Raw genomic sequence first — 25,938 nt, 5'->3', positions numbered from 1 at the left:
CAGCAAGCTACACCGCGATGCAGAGCGCCTCTCTTGAAGAGTCTGCCACTTGAGTTTGCTAAACATCTACATAGCGCTATCAAGCTTACCAAATAACCCTGTGTAACCGTGTGATGAAACGCGCAGCTCTTCTTTGTATCTTCTCTATCTGCTCTGTCAACCCGATCTGGTACGGATCCTACACTGATGAGCAATACTAAGTATAGGTCGAACGAGTGTTGTGTAAGCCACCTCCTTTGTTGATGGACTACATTTTCTAAGGACTCTCCCAATGAATCTCAATCTGGTACCCGCCTTACCAACAATTAATTTTATGTAATCATTCCACTTCAAATCATTCCGCACGCATACTCCCAGATATTTTACAGAACTAACTGCTACCAGTGTTTGTTCCGCTACCATAAAATCATACAATAAACAATCCTTCTTTCTATGTATTCGCAATACATTATATTTGTCTATGTTAAGGGTCAGTTGCCATTCCCTGCACCAAGTGCCTATCCACTGCAGATCTCCCTGCATTTTGCTGCAATTTTCTAATGCTCCAACTTCTCTGTATAGTACAGCATCATCTGAGAAAAACTGCATAGAACTTCCGACACTATCTACTAGGTCATTTATATATATTGTGAAAAGCAGTTGTCCCATAACACTCCCCTGTTGCACACCAGAGGTTACTTTAACATCTGTAGACGTCTCTCCATTGAGAACAACATACTGTGTTCAGTTTGCTAAAAACTCTTCAATACAGGCACACAGCTGGTCTGATATGCCATAGGCTCTTACTTTGTTTATCAGACGACAGTGCGGAACTGTATCGAACGCCTTCCGGAAGTCTAGAAAAATAGCATCTACCTGGGAGCCTGTATCTAATATTTTCTGGGTCTCATGAACAAATAAAGCGAGTTGTGTCTCACATGATTGCTGTTTCCAGAATCCATGTTGATTCCTCCAGAGTAGATTCTGGGTTTCCAGAAACAACATGATACTCGAGCAAAAAACATGTTCTAAAATTCTACAACAGATCGACATCAGAGATATAGGTCTATAGTTTTGCGCATCTGATCGACGATCCTTCATGAAGACTGGGACTACCTGTGCTCTTTTCCAATCATTTGGAACCTTCCGTTCCTCCAGAGACTTGCGGTACATGGCTGTTAGAAGTGGGGCCAAGGTCTTTTGCGTACTTTGTGTAGAATCGAATTGGTATCCCTTCAGGTCCAGTGGACTTTCCTCTGTTGAGTGATTCCAGTTGATTTTCTATTCCTTGGACACTTCGATGTCAGCCATTTTTTCGTTTGTGCGAGGATTTAGAGAAGGAACTGCAGTGCGGTCTTCCTTTGTGAAACAGCTTTGGAAAAAGGTGTTTAGTATTTCAGATTTACGCGTATCATCCTCTATTTCAATGCCATCATCATCCCGGAGTGTCTGGATATGATGTTTTGAGCCACTTACTGAGTTAACGTAAGACCAGAACTTCCTAGGATTTTCTGTCAAGTCGGTACATAGAATTTTACTTTCGAATTCACTGAACGCTTCACGCATAGCCCTCCTTACGCTAATTTTGACATCGTTTAGCTTCTGTTTGTCTGATAGGTTTTGGCTTTCGCAATAGTTTCATAACTTTATTGTTGAACCACGGTGGTTTTTTCTCGTCCCTCACAGTTTTACTCAGCACGTACCTGTCTAAAACGCATTTTACGATTGTCTTGAACTTTTTCCATAAACACTCAACATTGTCAGTGTCGGAACAGAAATTTTCATTTTGCTCTGATAGGTAGTCTGAAATCTGCCTTCTATTACTCTTGCTAAACAGATAAACCTTCCTCCCTTTTTTATATTCCTATTTACTTCCATATTCAGGGATGCTGCAATGGCCTTATCATCACTGATTCCCTGTTCTGCGCTTACATAGTCGAAACGTTCGGGTCTGTATGTTATCAGTAGGTCCAAGATGTTATCTCCACGAATCGGTTCTCTGTTTAATTGCTCGAGGTAATTTTCGGATACTGCACTCAGTATAATGTCACTCGATGCTCTGTCCCTACCACTCGTCCTAAAAATCTGAGTGTCCCAGTCTATATCTGGTAAATTGAAATCTCCACCTAAGACAATAACATGTCGAGAAAATTTATGTGAAATGTATTCCAGATTTTCTCTCAGTTGTTCTGCCACTAATGCTGCCGAGTCGGGAGATCGGTAAAAGGAGCTAATTATTAACCTAGCTCGGTTGTTGAGTGTAACCTCCACCCATATTAATTCACAGGAACTATCCACTTCTACTTCACTACAGGATAAACTACTACTAACAGTGACAAACACGGTTGCATGCAATCTATCCTTTCTAAACACCGTCTGTGCCTTTGTAAATATTTCAGCAGAATTTATCTCTGGCTTCAGCCAGCTTCCCGTACCTATAACGATTTCAGCTTTGGTGCTTTCTATCAGCGCTTTAAGTTCCGGTACTTTAGCAATGCAGCTTCGACAGTTTACAATTACAATACCGATTGCTGCTTGGTCCCCGCATGTCCTGACTTTGCCCTGCACCCTTAGAGGCTGTCGCCCTTTCTGTACTTGCCCAAGGCCATCTAACCTAAAAAACCGCCCAGTCCACGCCACACAACCCCTGCTACCCGTGTAAGCGTCTGCTGCGTGTAGTGGACTCCTGACCTATCCGGTGGAACCTGAAACCCCACTATCCTATGGCGCAAGTCGAGGAATCTGCAGCCCACACAGTCGCAGAACTGTCTCAGCTTCTGATTCAGACCCTCCACTCAGCTCTGTACCGAAGGCCCGCAGTCAGTCCTGTCGACAATGCTGCAGTTGGTGAGCTCTGCTTTCATACCACTAGCGAGACTGGCAGTCTTCACCAAATTAGATAGCTGCCGAAAGCCAGAGAGGATTTCCTCCGATCCATAGTGACACACATCATTGGTGCCAACATGATCGACCACCTGCAGATGGGTGTGACCTGTACCCTTCATGGCATCTGGAAGGACCCTTTCCACATCTGGAATGACTCACCCCCGGTATGCACGCGAAGTGCACATTGGTTTTCTTCCCCTCTCTTGCTGCCATATCCCTGAGGGGACCCCATTACATGCCTGATGTTTGGGCTCCCAACTACCAGCAAGCCCACCCTCTGTGACCGCCCGGATCTTGCAGACTAAGGGGAAACCTCTGGAACAGGACAAGCAGCCATGTCCAGCCGAAGATCAGTATGAGCCGGAGACAGAGCCTGAAATCGGTTCATCAGACAAACTGGAGAGGCCTTCCGTTCAGCCCTCCGGAATGTCTTTCACCCACTGCCACACCTCAAGACGACCTCCCACTCTACCACGGGTGAGGGGTCAGCCTCAGTGTGGGCAGTATCCCGAGCAGCCACAGCCGTAGTCCGATTGGGGGATGCATGGGATGAGCTGGCCGTCCCTGACAAACCCCCATCCGGACCCCCACAGTGTTTCCCATTGGCAACAGCCTCAAGCTGTGTGACTGAAGCCAACACTGCCTGAAGCTGGGAGCGAAGGGATGCCAATTCAGCACGCATCCGAACACAGCAGTTGCAGTCCCTATCCATGCTAAAAACAGTTGTGCAAAGAATGTCTGAACTAATCTACAGAGAGCACAAACAATTTGACACAAAATTTAAACAGTTATTAAAATACAAGATTGTCAGTAAATGCAGTAATGCTGCTACCTGTGCACTGCTGACACACTGCTCGGCGGCAGGAGGAGACTATGCAATTTTACACTATTGAGGTACTAAAACGCGATGCTAAAACTCTCAAATACTATAATACGCCTGAAATTTATGAATTAAACAATGCTAAGTACCCAAAAACATGCAAAGAAGTTAAGAATTAAACTATGTAACAAATAAGTGAGCTAAGAGTATATGACTTGCTGCTGGAAGCTGCTTATCCAACAGCAGCAGGGAGCACACTGTTTCCAGTCATGAGGCAAGAATCAGTAAGTAGGAGATACACAATAAAAATGAGAAGAATAGGGCCTTCTTAAGCAGTGTAAAACACACAAAATGTAATAAATGCTGCACAGTAGCCTTATGTCTTGTATACTTTGAGTAGGTACTTGCTAGTATTTCTTAAAAATGAGATTCTTATTTCAAGATCATCCATTTGTGAGTTTGTGTTAATGTCAAATGATGATGCAGTAGGATCTGCGTGCATAAACCTGTCTCTTGTATATTGTTTCAGCAACTGGTTAGTTCACAAGATACTGGATGGAAGATTCTGAACCATACACTGTGATTTTCTGGGACATCTTGGAGAATTACTTCAAGTTTCACATATAGTCCTCCTCATAGATTCTGTGGTTTCTATAAAGTTTTCACTGTTGGTTTGCCAAACATTTCTTCTGAAGCGAAAGTGACGATTGCAATTCTCTCAATATTCTCCAAATGACACCCTCACACCAAAGTAAATATACGTTGTCTTATTACATTACTTGGTACCTATTTGCTTAGACTGTGATTTCCGCTTTGGTGATAACTCTTATATGTCCACCACATTTGAACAAAATGATCCCAATTAAACTCTTTGTAAAATGTCAGCAATATTTTTTAGCAAAGCCTTCTTGATATATTATAGCCCCCCCCCCCCCCCCCCCCATGAACCACGCCGCAGGTGGAGTGGCTTGCATGCCTCAGTGATACAGATAGTTATACCACAGGTGACACCACAATGGAGGGATATCTGTTTAGGGGCCACAAAAATGAGCGGTTCCAGAAGAGGGGCATTAACTTTTTCAGTAACTCCAGGGTAACACTCAGGATGATTAACTCATTCGGCCTTGTAACATCAACCAAAGCAGCCTTGCAGTGCTGGTACTGCAAATGGCTGAAAGCACAGGGAAAAACACAGTTGTAATTTTTCACAAGGGCGTGCAGGTCTACTGTAGTTAAATGATGATGGCATCCTCTTGGGTAAAACAGTCCAGTCCCCCCATTTTGATCTCCTGGTGGGGACTCAGGAGAATGTAATCAGGAGAAACAAACTTGCATTCCATACATCAGAGCATGGATCCCTTAATCGAGCAGGTAGGTTAGAAAATTTAAAAAGGGGAATGTACAGGCTAAAGTTAGACATGGTGGGCATTTGTGAAGTTTGGCAGCAGGCGGGAAAGGACTTATAATGTGAATACAGAGTTACAAATACAAAATCAAATAGGGGTAATGCAGGAGTATGTTTAATAATGAATAAGAAAATGGAAATGTGGGTAAGCTAACATGAACAGCATAATGAACATATTTTAGTAGATTATAGTAGCCAAGATACACACTAAGCCCACATCCGATAGTGGAAAAAGGAAGAGAAGGAACAATGGGTGAATATGAACTTGATGGAAAGGAATGAAAGAGGAAGTCTCCTGGTATAATTTTGCACAGAGCATAATTTAATCATAACCAATGCTTGGTTTAAGGGTCATGAAAGCAAGTTGTATATGTGAAAGAGATGTGGAGATACTGGAAGGTTTCAGACTGATTATGTACTTGCAAGACAAAGGCTTCAGAACCATATATTAAACTGCGAGATGTTTTCTGAGGAAGATGTGGACTCTGATCACAATTTATTGGTCCTGAACTGTAGATTAAAACTAATGAAATTGCAAAAAGGTAGGAAATTAAGGAGATGGGACCTGGAAAATTTGAAAGAACCAGGTGATGAAAGTTTTAGAGGGAACATTAGGCAACAGATGATTCAAACGGGGCCAAGGAACACAGTAGAAAATGAATGGGTAGGATCGAGAGACGAAGCAATGAAGGTAGCAGAGGATCAAATGGGGAAAAAAGATAAGGCCTTGTAAAAATCATTGAACAACACAATATACATTAAATCTAATTGATGAAAGGAGAAAATATAAAAATTCAGCAAATGAAAGGGTGAAAGGGAATATGAATGTCTAAAAATGAGACTGACGTGAAGTGCAAAATAGCTGAGCAAGAATGGCTAGAGGACACATTTAAGGATTTAGAAGCATATTTTATCGCAGAAAAGATACATACTGCTTACAGCAAAATTAAAGAGGCGTTTGGAGAACAGAGAAGCAGTTGTGTGAAAATCAAGAGCTCAGATGGAGAATCAATAGTACACAAAGAAGGGAAAGATGAGAGGTGGAAGTAGTATATAGAGGGTCTATACAATGGAAATGAACTTTAACGGAATATTATAGAAAGGGAAGAGGAGATATGGAATAGCACAACACCCATCTGATAGAAATTCATCTGCTGAGAGCAGCACCAGTAGTGTCATGGAGAGACGTCGGCAGAGAGCCTGTAGTATGAAATCTCAAAGCAATTTCTGTCTCGTGGTCAATGTGAGGGTGCAAGGGATACAATAACCAGAGTATATCATATGGGTTACAAATTGCTGGACATTTAGGAGAGTTTTTATGTGATGGCTGTAGCCGCACCATAACCACAGATATAAACTAGCAGTATGACTCGGCCAATGTTCTCGAGCTGATGACAGATATGCTACTGCGAGAAGAAAGTGACTGAGCACTGAAAGATGCAAGACGAAAAAAGATCCTGGTATAAATGACTGTGTCAGGACTATTAATAGCCTTAGGAGAGCCAGCCATAACAAAATTGTTCCATCTGGTATACCAGATGTTTGAAACAGGGTAAATATTATCAAGCTTCAGGAATAATGTAATAATTCCAATTCCAAAGAAAGCAGGTGATAACAGGTATGAATATTAATGAACTATCACTGTAATAACGCATAGCTGCAAAATACTGACTCGAATTACTTACAGATGCGTTCAAAAACTCGTAGAACTCAACTCTGGGAAGATCAGTTTGGATTTCAAAGACATGTAGGAACACGAGAGGCAATACTGGCCCAGTGGCATCTCTTACAAGACATGTTAAGTAAAGGCAAACCTGCATTTATAGCATTTGTAGAATTAGAGAAAGCTTTTGAAAAAGTTCAGTGGAATACATTCTTTGAAGGGGAGTGAAAAGCTATTTACAACTTGTACAGAAACCAGACAGCTGTTATAAGAGTCGAGGGGCAAACATCGAGGTGATCAGTCCCCAGTTCCAAACAGACATACATGTAAAAGACCTATACAGTAAAAGCATAACCTCTGCACCCAGAGGGAGGGAACACCAAGGGATACAGAGATAAAATGATCACCGCAGTAACACAAAATAGAGGTCACTTAAAAGGAGCAGAGGAAATAGTTGACTAGAGTAAAACAGACTACAGTGGTTGATGGATCAGGTAAAAGGTCAACCTCTCAACTACAAATGAAGAACCTCCAGCTGGAAAGCATTGATAGAGCTACCAACACAACTTGTTACCATAAAAGACACTATTTTTGTATCCATGTCACAATTAAAAGTCGCTGGAGTGGGTGTAGCCTGAGAAATCATGCGAGAGCACCCACACTAGAGCGAGTGATAAAACCCAGCTGCACAGATAAAACGTAAAACTGAGTCAGCAATAGAGGATTAAAGGAAATCCGCAAGCGAAGGAGGGACCAAGGAGGGGTAGAAGAAGAGGGCCAGAAGGATGGAGGAAGGGGAAAGGACTCAAATGACGAGAGAAGGGAACGAACTCAGACCGCGATCAGGATACCCGACCTAGGCCACCGTCGTGGGGAGGGAAGTGCAGAAGATGGAAAAAGGAGCCTGCGGTTTGGGTGCTCGGGTGAGGCATGGATGCGGGCGATGTATGATGCAAGCAGCTGTTGTTGGCGGAATCGTAGGGGAAGGATTCCAGCTTCTACTAGGAGACTAGTCACCGGACTAGTGCAGAAGGCACCTGTCGCCAGTCTGATGCCACAATGGAGAATCGGGTCGAGGATCTGCAACGTTGAAGGTGCTGCTGAGTCATACACCATGCTCCCGTAGTCGAGACAGGACTGGACTAAGGCCTTATAGAGCTGTAGGAGGGTTGTTCGTGCAGCCCCCCAAACGGTGTGGCTGAGGCAGCAAAGGATGTTGAGGTGCCGCCAGCAGCATTGTTTAAGCTCGCAAAGATGAGGTGTCCAAATGAGCTGAGCATCAAACAGCATGCCAAGGAAGCGATGCGTCTCTTCAATACGAAGGAGTTCATTGGCAAGGTAGAACTCTGGATGGAGGTGGACCGTGCGACGACGACAGAAATGCATCACTCGAGTCTTTGAGGCTGAGAACTGGAAACCATGGTTGGATGCCCAAAAATGTGCCTTACGGATATCTCCCTGCAGCCGCCTTTCAGCGACACTGATGCTTGGGAAACTGTAATAAAGACAAAAGTCATCGGCATATAGAGAGGAACAGACCGATGAGCACACCGCAGCTTCAAGACCATTAATCGCCACCAAAAAGAGGGGAACATGAGAACCAAGCGCTGAATATGAGCAGAGCTACAATACGTACCAACTCGAACCCAAAAGGAGCGATTGGAGAGGAAATTCCGTAGAAAAATTTGAAGTGGACCAACAGAAGAGGGTGTTCCCCCGACCACCTGGGGGCAGGAATAGACTGCCGGGCTGGAGGGCCCATAAGAAGCAGCTGAGCTTGGGGGCTCGTTGCCAGGGACAGCGACATCGAAGCTGCTGCAGCAAACGTCGATGAAATGCGCACAGGGTGAAGTCGGTCGTACTTGCGTTTAGCATCTGTATAAGTGAGCCAAGGTCTTATACTCCATAATCTTCTGTTCAGTTTGATAAACCGAGCAGTCAAAGTGAATGTTTCTGTCTGCAGTCAACACAAACAGGGGGCGGCGAACACGGGACGTTGGGGTGGGAGGAACGTCCACAATTCCAACAGGTAGGGTTTGCGTCACATCTCTATAACATATGCACAAACCTCCAGCACTTGAAGCAGCACATGAGGGACGTAAGGCTTAACATCACATCGATATATCATCACCTTGACCTTCTCGGGTAGGGCGTCTCCATCGAAAGCCAAGATGAAGGCACCGGTGGCGACCCTACTATATTTAGGTCCCATGAAGACACGTCATATAAAGTGGACACTGCGGCGTTCCAGATTTGCAAGAAGCTCGTCGTCAGACTACAACAACAGGTCACGATGAAAAATAAGTCCCTGAACCATAATGAGGCTCTTATCAGGTGCAATGGAGACTGCAACATCACCGAGCTTGTCACAAGCAAACAATGCCCGTAACTGTGATGGGGATGCTGTCTGTATGAGGACTGCTCCAGCTCAAAAATAACAGGCCCTCAACTTCTCCGAACTTTTTCTCTAAATTTTCCACAAAAAACTGAGGCTTTGTGGTCAGAAATGAGTCCTCATCTGTTCGGCCGCAAACCAGAAATCGAGGAGAATACGTCTCACCAGGTAAATTAGACCACCGTTCCTCCCCTGGTGTGGACAGAAAAGGGAACGATTGGGAGTCATACTGTAAAGCATTGAAATTTCCTTTCTTAGAGACTCGTGCTTGCGCACTGTTCATATTTCATTTCATGGTGGTCCCACAAGCAGCTAGGAGAAGGAATGTCCACCAAGACAGAGCCCCGCTTGCCTGGGTAATCCTAATACAACCGGAACGGAGGGGGGGGGGGGGGGGGGGGGCAGGTTCCCCAGAGGTCGGCCGCTAGCAACTGTTCTACCTCAACAGCCATGCGTCTCCTCGGCGCGCAGCCACCTTGAGATTGAGGTTTTTTTTTATAGAGGTTTATACCATCCTCGTGATCCAGACAGTTAAGCCAAGATCCCCGGGCTCTGTTCCGTACATTCCACTGTCGCGCCTTACGGTGTTTGTTGAAGCACGCTGAGAGCTTACGGTATTGAGAATGGGTGGCTCCTCCCAATCCCCAGCTCAGGGACCCCGAGGTCGCCAAGCCCGTATCCAGTAACTAAATGCTGAGCCCCCTGAGGGGGCCATGAAAGAAAAGCAGTGGTTGAGAAGGGAGTGAGACAGGGCTGTAGCCTATCCCCAATGTTATTCAATACCTACATTGAGCAAGAATAAAGGAAATCAAAGAAAATTGGAGTAGGAATTCAAGTTCAGGGAGAAAAGATAAAAACTTCTGAAGTTTGCTGATGACAATTGTTATTCTATCAGAGACAGACATTGTTATTCTATCAGAGACAACAAAGGATCGGGAAGAGCAGTTGAACAGAATGGACATCAAATTGAAAGGAGAATATAAGATGAACTTCAACAAAAACAAAACAAGGATAATTGAGTGTAGTCAAATTATATCTGGTGATGCCGAGGGAATTAGATTAGGAAACGAGACACTAAAATTAGTGAATGAGTTTTGCCATTTGGGCAGCAAAATAACTGGTGATGGCAAACGTAAATAGGATGTAAAATGTAGACTGACAATGACAAAAAAAGCATTTCTGACTAAGAAAAATTGTTAACATTGAGTATAGGAAGTCTTTTTCTGAAGGTATTTGTGTGGAGTGTAGCCATGTATGGAGGTGAAACATAGACGACAAACAGTTTTGACTAGGTAAAAGTTGAGGCTTTTGAGATGTGGTGCTAAAGAAGAATGTTGAATATTTGATGGGTAGTTTGCACAACTAATGAGGAGGTACTGAATATAACTGCAGAGAGACAAAATTTGTGGCACAACTTCAAAAGGAGAGACCGATTGATAGAATACATTCAGAGACAAAGGGATTAGCAGTTTAGTACTGGAGAGAAAAGCAGATGGTTAAACTCATAGGAGAAGACCAAGAGATGAATATGGTAAGCACATTCAAAAGGATGAGGATTGCAGTAGTTATTCAAAGATGAAAAGGCTTGCACTGCACAGGGTAGAATAGCACAGAGAGCTGCATCAAACCAGTCTTCAGATTGAAGACAACAGCAACATGACTATAATATCAGTTTGGTTGTTATTTGCTGTCTCTTGGAAGTCTGTAGCTTAGAGCTCAAAACATTTCTCACTCATCTGTTTAAGTCCATGATCAAATTCACATTTCTGCTTGTTCCTATCAATGTCTACCCTTCTGGAAAATTCCAAGCTGTCTTTCTGGTAATAAATGATGAGGCAAGACATTATGATCAATTGCTTGACAGCATGTTGGTCCACGTCTGGAATGCAATACAGACACTATTCGGCATGTCATCTATTTGAAAAGTCCTGGCAGTTTTCTGGAGTTATATGTGACATTAAATACATATATACACAAGTCACATAGTTTCCACAAATTCTGGGCCAATGGTTTGTTGTCTCAGAGGTGGTGCTCAATAGAGTCTCACATGTTCTATCGGGTTCGGATCAGGAAAAGTAAGTCCAAACACATCAACATGATTTCACTGTCATCTCCCACAAACTATTACAGCACTATTCTGGTCTTGTGGCATGGCCAGTTATGCTGCTAGACGATGCTATCACAGTTGAAAATGATGTTGAGCATGAGGGGATGCAGACAGTCCCCAATACGTTCACGTAGTTCATAGCTGTCATCACACATTCAGTTAGTAGTAACACACTAGCCTGGATGAATATCCTCCACAGTATAATACTGCTTCCATCTGCATACAACTTCAACCTATTGTGACACGAAATATGATTACCTGATCAGGTGACACATTCCATTGATCCACCATCCAATCTCGATGATCTGGTGCCACTGCATTTCTTAGCTGACAATGCCCTATGGTCAACATGGAACACACAGCATCACTAAATCTGCTGTGGTGCCTCATGTTCAACAATGTGTGCTGAATGATATGCTCTGAAACAATTGTGCCCACACCAGCATTTTACTCTGTCAACAAATCTGTCACAGATTGTCACTTATCCTGCATTACAGTGCAGGAACACCTCTTACCACATTCTGTGATGAGATGTGGACATCCATTCATCTCGTCGTTTACTCGAGATTTTTTTTTGTCCTTAAAGAACTTTCCACTGATCAAGACAGTAGCACATGAACTGTATTACCATTTCCATGATGCTCTTCTTCAGGTGCCAGGCCATAACAATCTACCCTTTGTCAGTGTCACTAATGTTGGTGAATTTCTTCAAGTATGAAACATATTGTTGCTAGAATGATTTCCCATTCATCTCTGCTCCATTCATCAACTTTCCTTATAATGTTATGTGCTCACAATACCACCAGATGGCATTCCCTCACTTCAGGGGCCGTGGTCACAAGGTCTTATACTGAAAATGTCTTCACTTTCTACTACAGACTTCAGCCAACTTTCAGTTCCTCATATTACAGAAGGGAAGAGAGTTCTAATACCTTACACAGAGGTTTGTAATATACTCTTTCTCCATATTTAATCTGTGATACACATAATTACTAAAAAAAATGGTTCAAATGGCTCTGAGCACTATGGGACGTAACATCTATGGTCATCAGTCTTCTAGAACTTAGAACTACTTAAACCTAACTAACTTAAGGACATCACACAACACCCAGCCATCACTAGGCAGAGAAAATCCCTGACCCCACCGGGAATCGAACCCGGGCGCGGGAAGCGAGAACGCTACCGCACGACCACGAGCTGCGAGCGCATAATTACTTTCTGAAATAAATGTCATCTCTGAACTGATAACAAAATATCCATGACTTTCATAAATCATTCTCGGCAACTACCTTTCCCCAGCCCTGCCCACTTGTTACTTTAATGTTAATTTACTGTACAAACTTGAAACTATTATCATTATTAAGTATGTTAAATATTATCCACTTCATGTAATGATACATTCCAAAGTAATGTGGCAATGTTACTGAGTTCCTATGGAATAAAAATAATACATCAAAATAAGTTAAAATAACCATATATGACCACAACATCATTATAAACCTAATTTCACATAACACTAACTTAAAAATAAATTTATACTATACTCTGACACACTGAAATTACCTGGTAACTTTTGCTCATGGCACAGAAAACCCTCCTCAATGCTCAATGAAGAACAACCACACTTCCATGGTTAGCAACTATTTCAAACAAACCTGTAAATCAACATACAAATTATTGTTACAAGGGCAGAGTTTGATAAAATACACAGAAATTCAATGAGTGTTGAAAACGATACTAGTATTGTTGTGAAGCTGAGCAAATACACACCAACACAGAAAACATTAAATGATACAGGGTGACAATGATTGAACTATATGAAAAAAACTTAAATTACTTACAAACCACTGTGAGCACTCACTTTATTCAACACGTAAACATCACTACAGATATTCGAGTTTAAGTTATGACATGCTTGATAGGCCTGCCGTTATTGGCAATGATGTGGATGAGGTGAGTAGTGAAATTCTACACGATCTGCTGAAGTGTCAGAAAATCGATGCTGTCGGTGACCTCATGTGTGACTGTTTTCAGCTCAGCAATGGTTTTGGGGTTATTGCTCCACACCTTGTCTTTATTAAAGCCCCAGAAAAAGGAGTTGCATGTGTTCAGAACTGGAGAATATGGCAGCCAATCGATGCCCATGCCAGTGGCCTCTGGGTCCCCAGAGCCAGAATGTGGTCCTCAAAGTGCTCCTCCAGAACGTCAAACACTTTCCTCCTTCGGTGGGGTCGAGCTCTGTCTTGCTTGAACCATATCTTGTCGAAATGAGGGTCACTTTGGATAATGGGGATGGAATAATCTTCCAAAACCTTCACATACCATTTGGTAGTCACTGTGCCATCAAGGAATCTCTCACAGATTATTCCATGACTCGACATTGCACACAACAGAGTCACCCGGCATGAATTCAGAGACCCACAAATGTGCCAATTTTGCTTACTGATGAACACAACTAAATTAAAGTGGGTGTCACTAAGCCAAACTATACAGTGCATACTAATTCCCATTGTACCCCATGACCAACTGCGCAGTTTGAATGTTCTAGCACAAACTGTTCAGAAGTTATGATAATTTTATTTGATATAGTTCAATAATTGTCACTCGGTATTATTGTGAATGTTACTGAATGGTTCTGTATGAACAAGTTAGCTTTAAGCTTTAAAAAACACCATTTCTATCAGTTTTTTATCGTCAAAATATCCAACTTCCTATTAATGTAGTACACCAACAAGAAAAATCGACAGGTTAGAAAACTAAGTTCTTAGGTGTGCATTTTGATAAATACTTAAACTGGAAAAACCACATAGTAGACCTGACAAATGTTTAGGTGCAGATACTTTTGCCATGACAACTGAGGATTTATGGGTGCAGCTACTTTTGCCATGACAACTGAGGATTTAGGTTGTAGAGAAGTAAACAAGTTAACATATTTGGCAAATGTCCATCATTCACTGATATCTTAAGGGATAATATTCTAGGGTAACTACTCACTTAAGCAAAATGTATTCAATGTATTCATTGCACAGTAGGGGTAATTAGAATTGTTTGTAGAGTTCATACATGCACATCTTGCAGGTTTCTCTTCAAGTAACTGATGATATCTTCCACAGACTCACAATACATTTATCCATTTACAAAATTTGTTATCAACTGTCCATCTAACTTTTAAGAGTGGCAGACATCAGAAGTACAACACTAGAACGAAAAATGATCTGAATTAGCCTACAATGAATCTAAACTTTGGCACAGAAAGGGGTGGAAAGTGCAGCTATAATACTCTACCCATGGAAGTGAAATGTCTGACAGACTGCAAAAGTTTTTTTTTTTTTTTTGTTCCCAAACGTTAAGCTGTATACAAGTATTTTATGCTTGTCCTGTTGACATGTTCCACATCATAATGTTTATCGCAAATTTGATGCATGGAGCACGAAGCCAACTAAATAACTTGACTAACGGCGTAGCATGCCACTATCCAAAGTGCCATTTACCAAAGAATTTTATAGTTGCCAAGTTTGGTGATTAGCTTCTGTGGCTACTGAGCCAAGAAGAAAACAGTACAGTTATACGTGTGTAGTGAAGTGATGGGAAAGAAAAGTGCAAATTACATAATTGGCTCTCTGAAGCACTACGTTAAGAATATACTGATTGGAGATACGAAACATCTATACATATTCTCATACAACTATTGTGCCCAAAATAAGAATATGGCACTAGATCAGTTCCTACTTACATGTATTAATGTTGACAGATTGGAAACCATTACCCACTGGTTTCCTAAACCAGGTCAAAGCTTTTGCTCTGCAACAGGTGTTTTGATGTAATGGAGAAGGAACTCACTGAGAACAAATGGCTTTTTTCTGCCACAATAGGAAAAAACACACCACCATCGAAGTTCCGCTTAATCACTGAACACTGTTATGATACGAGATTGTGTGTCAGCTAAACACTTACTTCATAAAAGCCTTTAAAATCGATACCAAAGACAGATTTCTAGTGTCTACTTGTCAAGCAATTCATTCATAACAGTGATGTGGTAGAATATAGTATACCCCAAGCACACCTATCTTGAGCAAGTTCAGGCTGCTGGGCAGCCCCATGTCCATATCAAGGTTCAAAATGGCCCTGAGCACTATGGGACTTAACTTCTGAGGTCATCAGTCCCCTAGAACTTAGAACTACTTAAACCTAACTAACCTAAGGACATCATACACATCCATGACCGAGGCAGGATTTGAACCCGCGACCATAACGGCCGCGCGGTTCCAGACTGTAGCGCCTAGAACCGTTCGGCCACATCAAGGAAATCTGCCATTAAAACCCACGAAACTAAGACACAATCGCATTAGCGGAGCAATATGCCCTACATACCATGGCACTGAAGTGCACCTCAGGTGTGGCAAGTGGAGACTGTACCGACTCAAGTTACCGAAGATGAAGACATTGCTAAAATACAGAATATTCTACTTACTATGATGATTATTTTTCCTTCACTTTGTTTCTATACTTCTGTTCAAAGAGCATAGGTCTTTATTCAATATTGACTTCATCATATTCCACATTATTGAATAAAAAAGAGCTTTTCAAATATACTGGTGTACAAAACTTAACGACGAAAGCAATTTCCGTATGGCATGTCACTGTTAAGTAACATAGCTAGATGAAGCTTTGACCACAGATTGAAAGAACAATTACAGCACAGTACTGAAAGAAATGCACAATGAGACAACAGAAATGACTAATTCAAAGACAATAATTACACTGCAGTTTATGATGGTCCCCTGGGCATTAAAAAAGGTGGGACATGGTCCTTAATAGGGAGAGTGATTGCCACAGATGTCAGTGCATGCTCTGAAATGCGCTTTCATGCTGGCAACAATCTTGGTAATGGGGCATTCCAATCCACCACCATAGTTTACAACTGCTACATGGGCAGTGGTGCATATGAATGTACCACAATACGTCTCCCCAATGCATCTCACACATGCTCAATGACACACAAGTCCAGGGGAACGGGCCGGCCAGTTCATCTGCTGAGTAATCTCTTGTCCCAGGAGGTCCTCCCCCTGTGCAGCTTGATGCAGGTGTGCATTGTGACCCACAAAAAAGAAGTCAGGCCAAATGCACCATGCACTTAGAGAATAAGTAGTGTCACCATAATTTTGACCACTGAGTGCACTGTGTACAAAGACTTGGAGGTTAGTATGCCTATGCAACATTATGCCTACTCACAACACAACACCTGGCCCACCGAAACGATTGTGTTCAATGACGTTCCTGGATGCATTATATGTTCCTACCTCTCACCATAAGAGGGTATGTCTAGAATCACTACACAGACTGAATGTGCTCTCATCTTCAAAGAGCACATTACTCCACTCCCAGCTGATCCAGTCTCTCTGCTCTCGGCACCATCGCAAACAATGCCACTACACCAAAGTGCACCATAACTGCTCGGTGATTGAAACATGCTGTCTTTTCCCATTCCTTCAACTGTCTTGTGTAGCATTTGCACTATAGTCACGCTGACAAACCCACATGACTTACAACTTTCGGTGCACAACTGGGAGACCTCTGGCAACATGTTCCCTCACTTTCATTCATTTCCACCTGCAATATGTTATGTTACTTTAACTATCTCACCCCTAGGTTTTTCAGGGCAGTGTATTTAACCACATTTTTAAAATACTGATGTAAGACAGGAATAACTGTTTTACATTTATATTAATATAAATAATATTAATTGGTCTTCACTTTCAAATTGTAGCAACGCATTACCACTTTAAGGGAATGCTTTGAGAATATATCTTTCAGAACTGTTCAAGCTATATGAAATATGTTCATCAACTTTACCTCTCTCCCAAAAAAGATAAACTAAAATAAAGTACATAGGTAAAACGGGGTTATCCCACTCTTGCAGCAAATTCAAGTATGATTCTTATTATGGCACATACTGGACTTTGATACGTGGTTTGTACCCACAACTTTGATAACAAACTGGGCCACAGCAGATTATTTCCATAAAATGGTCACCCACAAGTAGAATGACTTGAGGCAATATAGAACAGTACATTAAAAATATGTTTATCTGTAGATTAGATATACAGCAGCATTTAGTAAGTGACTGGCAAACTTTGAGCACTAGTGATGCAATGAAAGTTATTTGAGAAAAATTTAACCAATAACTTAATTTGGTCATTTAGTCAGGTATGTCTTCAAAGATATACTTTTCTCCATATTATAAATTAATGACCTTTCCTACGAACGTAACACTAGATAAATGCATTAAGTACAAAGTAATGTGAATTACAATATGATACAAGAACTGCTCCTAAGCAAGAGATCCAGAATTTATGGCAACAAATTTAATTTTAATCATGTATTTGTTTAGCATGTGAAACACAAAGAGACACTAATCAATGTCCAGTGGCACATGTTATAAAACTGGCATCATCGAAGACATTATGGTTAAAAATTTGAGTGTGTTTGATCCATCAAGTCAGACAGCATATTACTTCTTCCTATATACCTCTTGCAAACAAATCATGAGAAAAATCAATCACATTTGCACTGATACAGAGGTTTAATGAGACATTCTTGCCACACACCATTCGCAAATGGAAAAGAAAAGGAAAAAATGATGGTGGTACTCAAAATAGCCTCAATTACATACTATTAAGTGGCTTGTGGCATGAAGATATAGGCCTACACAAAATGATGTATGAGATACAAATAATTTCTGAGACATGGCCTATCTGCTATCAACTTTATGTCTACTTACAAGGAGCATAATTATAACAATGCATTCCACAGGCATACATTATGTAGAAGACATGTAAAAAAATTTCGCTTGCATATTTTAGTTGTAGATGGCAGTGTGTTTAGTTAACAATATGTCATTAAGTTCTAGTTGGTGGTGGCTTGACTTGTGTTAATCAGTAAACCCAAATAGAAGAGGGAATAGCAGTCCACTAATATGGGGAGTGGCTTGTAACATGTATAATAGGAGGTGGCACGAAGCTGGGTTTTTGTTAACACACTGATCTGTAGCATAACCCAAGGTCTAGGTTGCATCAGAAGGTAATAGTTTTTTTTAATACATGCACTATTCCATTATCACATTTATGTTCCAGGACAAAAACCTATTTCCCTGCTGTGGCATAATTTTACAAGTTTTTAATAATTTGTTTGAAGGCATTAATAACAAGGGCATCCCATTAATTTCTCAGTCTTTCATACCATAATGTTTTGTTGGTGTTAGTGATGTCATTCATTGATCATTTCTTGAGGGTCATATCTGCCATGCTGATGACATCATTAGTTTGTCAACAAGGTAATCACATCACTAGTCATTGCAGGAATTTGGCCACGAGTAAGAAATGAGACATACGACGACTAGCATATGGCTTCCAAGGTTACCAGTTCTATGTCAGTCATACAAAAACATTGGATACATTGTATCACAGGAACATTCTCAAGCACAAGACAAGCGCAAACTGCTACCAAGTTAAAATAATGGAAACCAAGTCGACGAAACAGGTAGGCAGTGCTGGGTACGTCGTACACGCAGCAATTTGTTTCAGTTTACAACCACAGTTCTCATTGTTACAAAATATTAAATGATTTCATCAGTCAACATGGAAATCACTTACAATTTTTTACAAAAGGTATTACTTTACACAACATTGTGTTAGAGGTTTTTTTTTTTTTTTAATACATTGGAAAAACACACCAACTGGTGCTGGGACCAATCGTCTGTTAACAAACAAATCTTTTGCTTTATTTTCAACTTACAGCACATAAATTACTACCATTAGTAACAGTTCATAAATATTTAATTAATGTTAAAATTATATAGTTTCATAAGCGGCTACTCAGTGCTTCACATTGCATGGAACAAGTTAAAACTGTTGACAACAAGGCTACCATAGCTTTTATTATTTGTATTATTTCCTTTAAGCTGACATTTCACACACATTTGTAGTCTTAGTATTACAAGCAGTTTTACAGTATTTTTTAATATGTTAAGATTAATATTGTGTACACCTTTACCACTCCTCCCTTCCTTAATTGCGTCGTGGCGATCTACTATGTTTGTTACTCACAGAAAACAATTTTACAGTCATACAACCACAGCAGATCTTATGTACGGCAATGCGTGAGTGTGCCAACTTTAATCAACCCCCTAGTAATATATACGATTTTAACTTTTATTAAATATTTATGAACTGTACTGATGGAAGTAATTTATGTGCTATAGGTTGAAAATAAAACAAAAGATTTGTTTGTTAACAGACAACTGATACCAGCACCAATTGGTGCATTTTTCCAATATATTAGATTTTTTTAAAAAAATCTGTAACACATTGTTTTGTAAAGTAATATCTTATGAAAAACATTGTAAATGATTTCCATGTTGACGGATGAAAACATTTTACACACTGTAATGATAAAAACTGTGGCTGTAAACAGAAACAAACTGCAGCGTGTACCACGTACCCAGTTCCACCTAGCAGTTTAGTGCACTTTGCTTCCAAAATTTTTACTTTGTAGCAGTTTGCACTTGTCTGGTGCTCGAGAATGTTGATGTAATACGACATATCTAATATTTTTATATGACTGACGTAGCACCGGTAAGCTTGGAAGCCATATTCTAGTCATAATATGTCTCTTATCAATGGTGAAATTTATCATATTTTCATATTGCCTGATACCAGTTTAGTGTTTTATGTTGCAGCCTTTGAAAATGAGGAAAAGTCGAAATGCTTAAGGTTGGTGAGAAATAGAAGTGTGATCAAGACTTAAGTAAAGTTATTTAGAGGGCTGCGTCATCTCTCAGCATTTTCACGCAAACTGCAGCATTGCATTTACTCGCAAGAAAAGAGGGGATGTATTTGGAGTGTCAAAAATGAAACAGTTTGACATTCTTCACTGGTTACAAACTGTTTCCTCAAACATTCACCACACAGTTTCAACATTTTTTACTACTTGTTTGGGATGAAACTTCACATGTGACAGACTGCTTTGTAACCTACACCAAAGCCTTGGTTAGGTTGAGAGGTGATAGTTTGGTTGAAAGTTGACTTGACACTGACTTTAGGGCACCAAGATGGCGTGGCCCTTGCTGAATATGAATGTATGCATTTAGTGACACAAAGCCACTTTTCACAATCAATCTTATGATCCTCCATAGACACACATTAGAAACCTTTTAGAGAACATCTTGCAATGTGCACATTTGTGAGGACAAGGAGAGTTGATCCTTCAGGCCAGATCTTTAGCCCCACCACTCATGTAGCTATGATAGTTCCTGCACTCACAGGTCAGTTCTGGTTGCCTATAAATGATAACAGTAATCTCATTTAATACAAAAAAGCATTTTATGATGATTTTGGTTAACTTCCTTTCGTTCAACAAATAATACAAAAATGCAGGGTGAGCACTTCGTTTCTTAGCTATGGTACCTGAAACTAGTGATTATTTTAAACAGTAAATAACTTGTCTGGTAATGAACTGCAAGAAAAATGAATACGTACACTTTTGTTCAAGACGTGGCAAATTTGTACATATGCCCTTAACAGTGTTGTGCTCTCATAAAATATAAAAGGAATTAATGACTGAACAATAAAATACTCGTACCACCAATATTTGAACAAAATTATGAGGACTTATTGTTAGAATGTGACAATGCCCCCCCCCCTCCCCTTTCCCCACAGAAATCTAGGTTGTGATGACAGAGTGCACAAGGTCTAGTTTTCAAGTTGGGAGGTGACAGAAATGAATGTTGTGCTGCCATACTGACCTGTATGATGACCTGATGTCTACATTTGTGCCATACTGAACACACATTGCCATTTGTAATGTATTTTTAATTATGAAAACGAAGTGGAGGCAAACTCGGAAACAGTATATATTAAAATGTACAAGTCTCTGACAAGCATTTGGATGTGGGGGGAAAGAGGGAAAGAGAGAGAGAGAGAGAGAGAGAGAGAGAGAGGGGGGGGGGGGGGGATTCCCACTTTTTGCATTATATTTGAACACCATGTGCAAGCTGGACAAGCTGCTACCGTGAACAGTAATACAGAGTGCTACTACAATGTAAAGGGAGGTGATTCCCACAGTCAGCAAGCAGACAGTGAGTATGGTCATGATATATGCCACTGTAGGTAGACTGGTTGGGTAGCAACAGATTGTGAGGGCAAATGCAGCATCTATAGACAAGGGGGACAAGCTGAAAATCAAGCGCAAACTACCTACTTTCTCTGCATCAAATATTAATTATTAGCATCCACTTTTAATGTAGTTTTCACAGCTTTCACAGGAGAGCTTCTGGAAAGTTTGGAAGGCAGGAGATGAGGTACTGGCAGAAGTAAAGCGGTGAGGACCGGGCGTGAGTCGTGCTTGGGTAGCTCAGTTGGTAGAGCAGTTGCCTATGAAAGGCAAGGGTCCCGAGTTCAAGTCTTGGTCCAGCACACAGTTTTAATCTGCCAGGAAGTTTCACATCAGCACACACTCCACTGCAGAGTGAAAATCTCATTCTGGAATAATGGAAATACTACAGACAAAGTATGAATACTACCAATGCACAAAGTTCACTAGTGTTTCTTGTTGGGAGCCAAGTCAGTTGGCATAAAGACATGCTCCTGGTCTAAATTCCATGTCATTCATGGTCCCAGTTTTCAGTAACATATAGAATTAGGTCCATTACAGTGAATAATTATGCAATATTTTACACTGATATTCCAAAAATAGTTGCGAAGTTTGTATAAGTCCAGTAAAACAAAAACACTGTACATGTCCTACTGTTCACACGCAGAAACTACTGATGAAATCCCAAGTGCTACTTAGGAATGCAGTAGATAGACAGCCTGTTAATTAAAATGGCTAAAGCCAGGACCCAATAAAAACCTGTTTTGGCACAGGAGAAAACATACTGACACACAGCAAATGACACAGGACAATCTTGGTATCTGTAAGGAATTCGGTAAGCTTCTGAAAAATACATTTTGAATTCATGGAAGATTACAAGAATCATCGTACATCCACAACAGGAATGTCAGGCACTAAAGCATCAACCAACACAATATTGGGTAAGAGAAAATCCAAGTTTCTTGATCTAAGCGTGATGCTGTCCACCTAAAAATCATCTGGTTACAAACTGATTGCCAACGCAGTGGGAGGTATAGGTTAGGTTTGACGGTAACAATTTTGTTGTGTGATAGTGCTGCCAACAAATGTGAATATGAAATAAAGGTTTTGATGACAGACTCATTAACAGCACAGCTCGAAATCTACATTCCCTCTATATTTAATCCACTTTTCATCACAAGCTCCAAAGTAAAACTCAGAAAAGCTGCTTTCCAAATCTGAGATAAATATTCTGTGCGTATTTTGCACAATAACTATGAAGGGGAAGGGAGCGAGAATACACAATTCTTATGTGAAATGCTGACTCGTTTTTTTCAGATGACCAAAGAGAAACCATAAAGATGCAGATGGGCCATAGTACCATGTCCAAGGTTCTAATCAACAATGGGTGTCCACAGTGTGTGGAGTGATAGTATAGAGAGGTGCAAAGAAACAGTGCAAAATTATTTTTCATATTATGTTACCTTTAACAGATTGTACATGAACAAAAGACCATTGTATGCTAATGAGCATCTGAATGAGGCAGTGCATTTGTTGAGACACTGGCACATTCAAGTTTGCTCTGTTGTACCATCCTGATTTAGGTTTTCCTAAATCATTACAGGCAAATGCCAGGACGGTTCCTTCAACAAGGACACTGCCACCAGCCTGTTCCATCCTCATAAAAACATCCTTATAAACTGTGTGTGTCTGTATATTTGATCCATTTACTTTAATTTTATAGCAATGAAAAATCTTTTATCATGATAAGTGGACAAGTAAATCTATGAGAAGTGATCTCTCTCCCTCACTAACCCATTTTCATAATTTTAAGTACAGGGTATTTTATAACATCAATAATAGCAACAGAAAATAACTAACTATTAACTTCATTATTCAGTTGCTAGGAACATTATCAACACTCTAACCCTGTTTACTGTATTTCTTTGATACCTAGAAATAGGGTTTTAATATTAGCACAAATACTCAAACATACATAATCTCGATCAATACTTGAGAACATTTTCCACCACTCATAGGCCAACAACACTGTCAAATATGAAAGCAAATGTATGAAATGAGCAGAGGAAAGATTTAGCACAACCTTTCCCTCACAATGAATACACTATCTGCCTTGGCAAGTTGAAGTTGGTTCGAATGTCTCTGAGCACTATGGGACTTAACTCCTGAAGTCATCAGTCCCCTAGAACTACTAAAACCTAACTAACCTAAGGGCATCACACACATCCATGCCTGAGGCAGGATTCGAACCTGCGACCGTAGCGATCGCGCGATTCCAGACTGTAGCACAAGTTGAAGTAATAAGAAATTAATGCTCTGAGAATATCAAGTTCAACAAAACATAACACACTTACAACAGGCATCACTAGCAAGGAAACTTGAGACATTTGCCTTATTTTCATAATCCTCCACAGGATTACACAAAACTGCTTTACCATACCTCAAAACTTCTCAAGACCCATTAAGCTAAATAATGTCATAATACTATATGGACAACATAATACTTCATTATCTCAGGCTTTGAGAAGGTTACACTCAACAAATAATAATCACGATATTAAAACAAATAGTGAAACATGCAAATTAATTAATTTAGCCTCCAAACACTTAAATTGGGAAGATTCGAACAGAATGGGCAATATTAACGAGTAAAAATTTTGTTTGCATTTGTGATTCTGTGGTCTTTTTTATGTGAACACAACAGACTTTTCGGCACAAAAGGATTTCGTCAAAAACTTCCAAGTTTTTGTCACATTACTATATTGATCCTGTAATTATGCATGCACTTATTTTATGTCTGTTTCTGATAAGTCCACTAAGGAAGGAGAGTATTTTTATCCCATGCAGATGAATATAAATAATCTCCTATGAATCAATTATGTTCCTGATCCCCTTCAACACTGTTACTTTCAGCTTGTTTACAACTGAAGATGGGGACAACACAAGATTCGTGCAACTATCGACTATACAAACGGTCGATTATTTCAAAGACGGTTTACCCATAATAAAATTCCTTCGAAAATGCACACCTGCAATATACAGGCAATTTACTAGGAATGATACTTTCTGCAATTTGAAAATTTGTAACTATGGAGTTAGCAATCCATAACATTGACAAGATAGTACCAGCATAAATTACACCATGACAAGTTCTAAAATCTGACAACTTTCAACGCAAAGCGGAAAAGAATCAACATGTTCATACTACTAATTCCTGCATACATTACACTATGAGAAAATTCTAAAATCTGACAACTTCCAAAGTAAAGCGGCGACGTGTTTAAATACTATACTCCTATATGGGCTGCTGACAAGCGACACTTATCAGATCAAGTAGTTCAAATACTAAGTGTTAATGATAATCGTACAAGTTTACAGTGCGCTAACGGAACTTACCGCCTCTGCGTTGAAGCAATCAACCACTAGTGGCAAAAACGAAAACCTCTTCAGAGAAAAGGACACTTACTGAAAAAAACGCGTTTCATTTCACTTGCAGCTGTGGTTACCGCATACTTTTTAAAAGGAGAAAAAAAAAACGTCGTTCGTCACAAACCTATAAGAATAAAATTTTGAATCTCTATAACAATATCGCTGTTACTTCGTTTTACTATGCCTCAAAACAATGCCTTAACGCAAAAGCGTTGAAAAGAATAGAGTAACAGCTTAGAAGAATTACTAGGAGTCATCCACATCAACCTTCGATAACACAAAATCACATACTCCGCCTGTCTCAAAAACGTATTGGACGTTCAGCTATGAATATATCACACGATCGACAACTGTCTATATGAATGTCAAATTTCTATAAAGTGACACAAAACAAATAATTCCAAAAGTAATATTACCAAATGACAACAGGTCATCCTGAACTCAGATTCTTCCTGGGCACCAAGCTGTAACGGTCGCACACACTAACAACTTCAGAATCTTGCAAACAAACCACGATCGTAAATTATACCAAACACTCTGCACCTATCATTAACTGCAATCCCTACAGAATACCAAAGTTGTTGCAAACACTAACTTGACAACAGAAGATTCGTGCAACTATCGACTACACAAACGGTCGATCATTTCAAAGTCAGCTATATCGTTGGTTCGAGTTCATTCTCTATATAATGTATTAAGTTGCCTTTTGAAAATGAAATGCATACATCAATAACAAGAAATATTCAATATGCATGACTTGATTTCGTATAGTTTCAAACTCTTATTTCACAAGTATATCACTTACCAAAGATCTTAAAACGTATTTTTAAAGACAACACAGAGTCATCATCATAAAACTCGTCACAGGTTCGATACAATCGATCAAAATTAGTGTCAAATATCATTAAAATTGCTTAAATAATTTTTTATTTTATTTTTGGAATTATATTCTATGTGTTCGCAGTACATAATAAGTAACGTTTCTGGCAAATCCATTGACCTTAGTAAATCTTTCGACGTAAAGGCCAATTCATCGCCAGTTCACATTGACCGTCATGGCACCGTCACGTCATCGCACCGTCACGTCACGGTACACTGTGAAGTG

The 25,938-nt window shown here is 40.3% G+C and overlaps 1 protein-coding gene across 3 annotated transcripts in view; it reads right to left on the bottom strand.

The window, feature by feature from the left end:
• Positions 1-25,592, bottom strand: part of LOC126297516 (uncharacterized) — a 323,790-nt gene extending 298,198 nt beyond the window's left edge. The window contains exons 1-2 of one of the 3 annotated variants that reach the window (XM_049988402.1): positions 25,250-25,592; positions 12,819-12,910 (exon numbers count right to left, since the gene is read on the bottom strand). In XM_049988402.1, coding sequence (XP_049844359.1) covers positions 12,819-12,836 — 18 coding nt within the window. In that variant the 5' untranslated portion in view covers positions 12,837-12,910; positions 25,250-25,592. Of the gene's footprint in view, positions 1-12,818; positions 12,911-14,249; positions 18,840-25,249 lie in introns of those variants that run through there. The other 2 variants (XM_049988404.1, XM_049988403.1) reach the window with 2 other exon arrangements.
• Between the last annotated feature and the right edge of the window lie 346 nt (positions 25,593-25,938).

The sequence above is a fragment of the Schistocerca gregaria genome, chromosome X, assembly GCF_023897955.1.
Source record: "Schistocerca gregaria isolate iqSchGreg1 chromosome X, iqSchGreg1.2, whole genome shotgun sequence".
In the NCBI taxonomy this organism is placed as follows: domain Eukaryota; kingdom Metazoa; phylum Arthropoda; class Insecta; order Orthoptera; family Acrididae; genus Schistocerca; species Schistocerca gregaria.
This window is presented reverse-complemented; position numbering and strand designations above follow the sequence as displayed.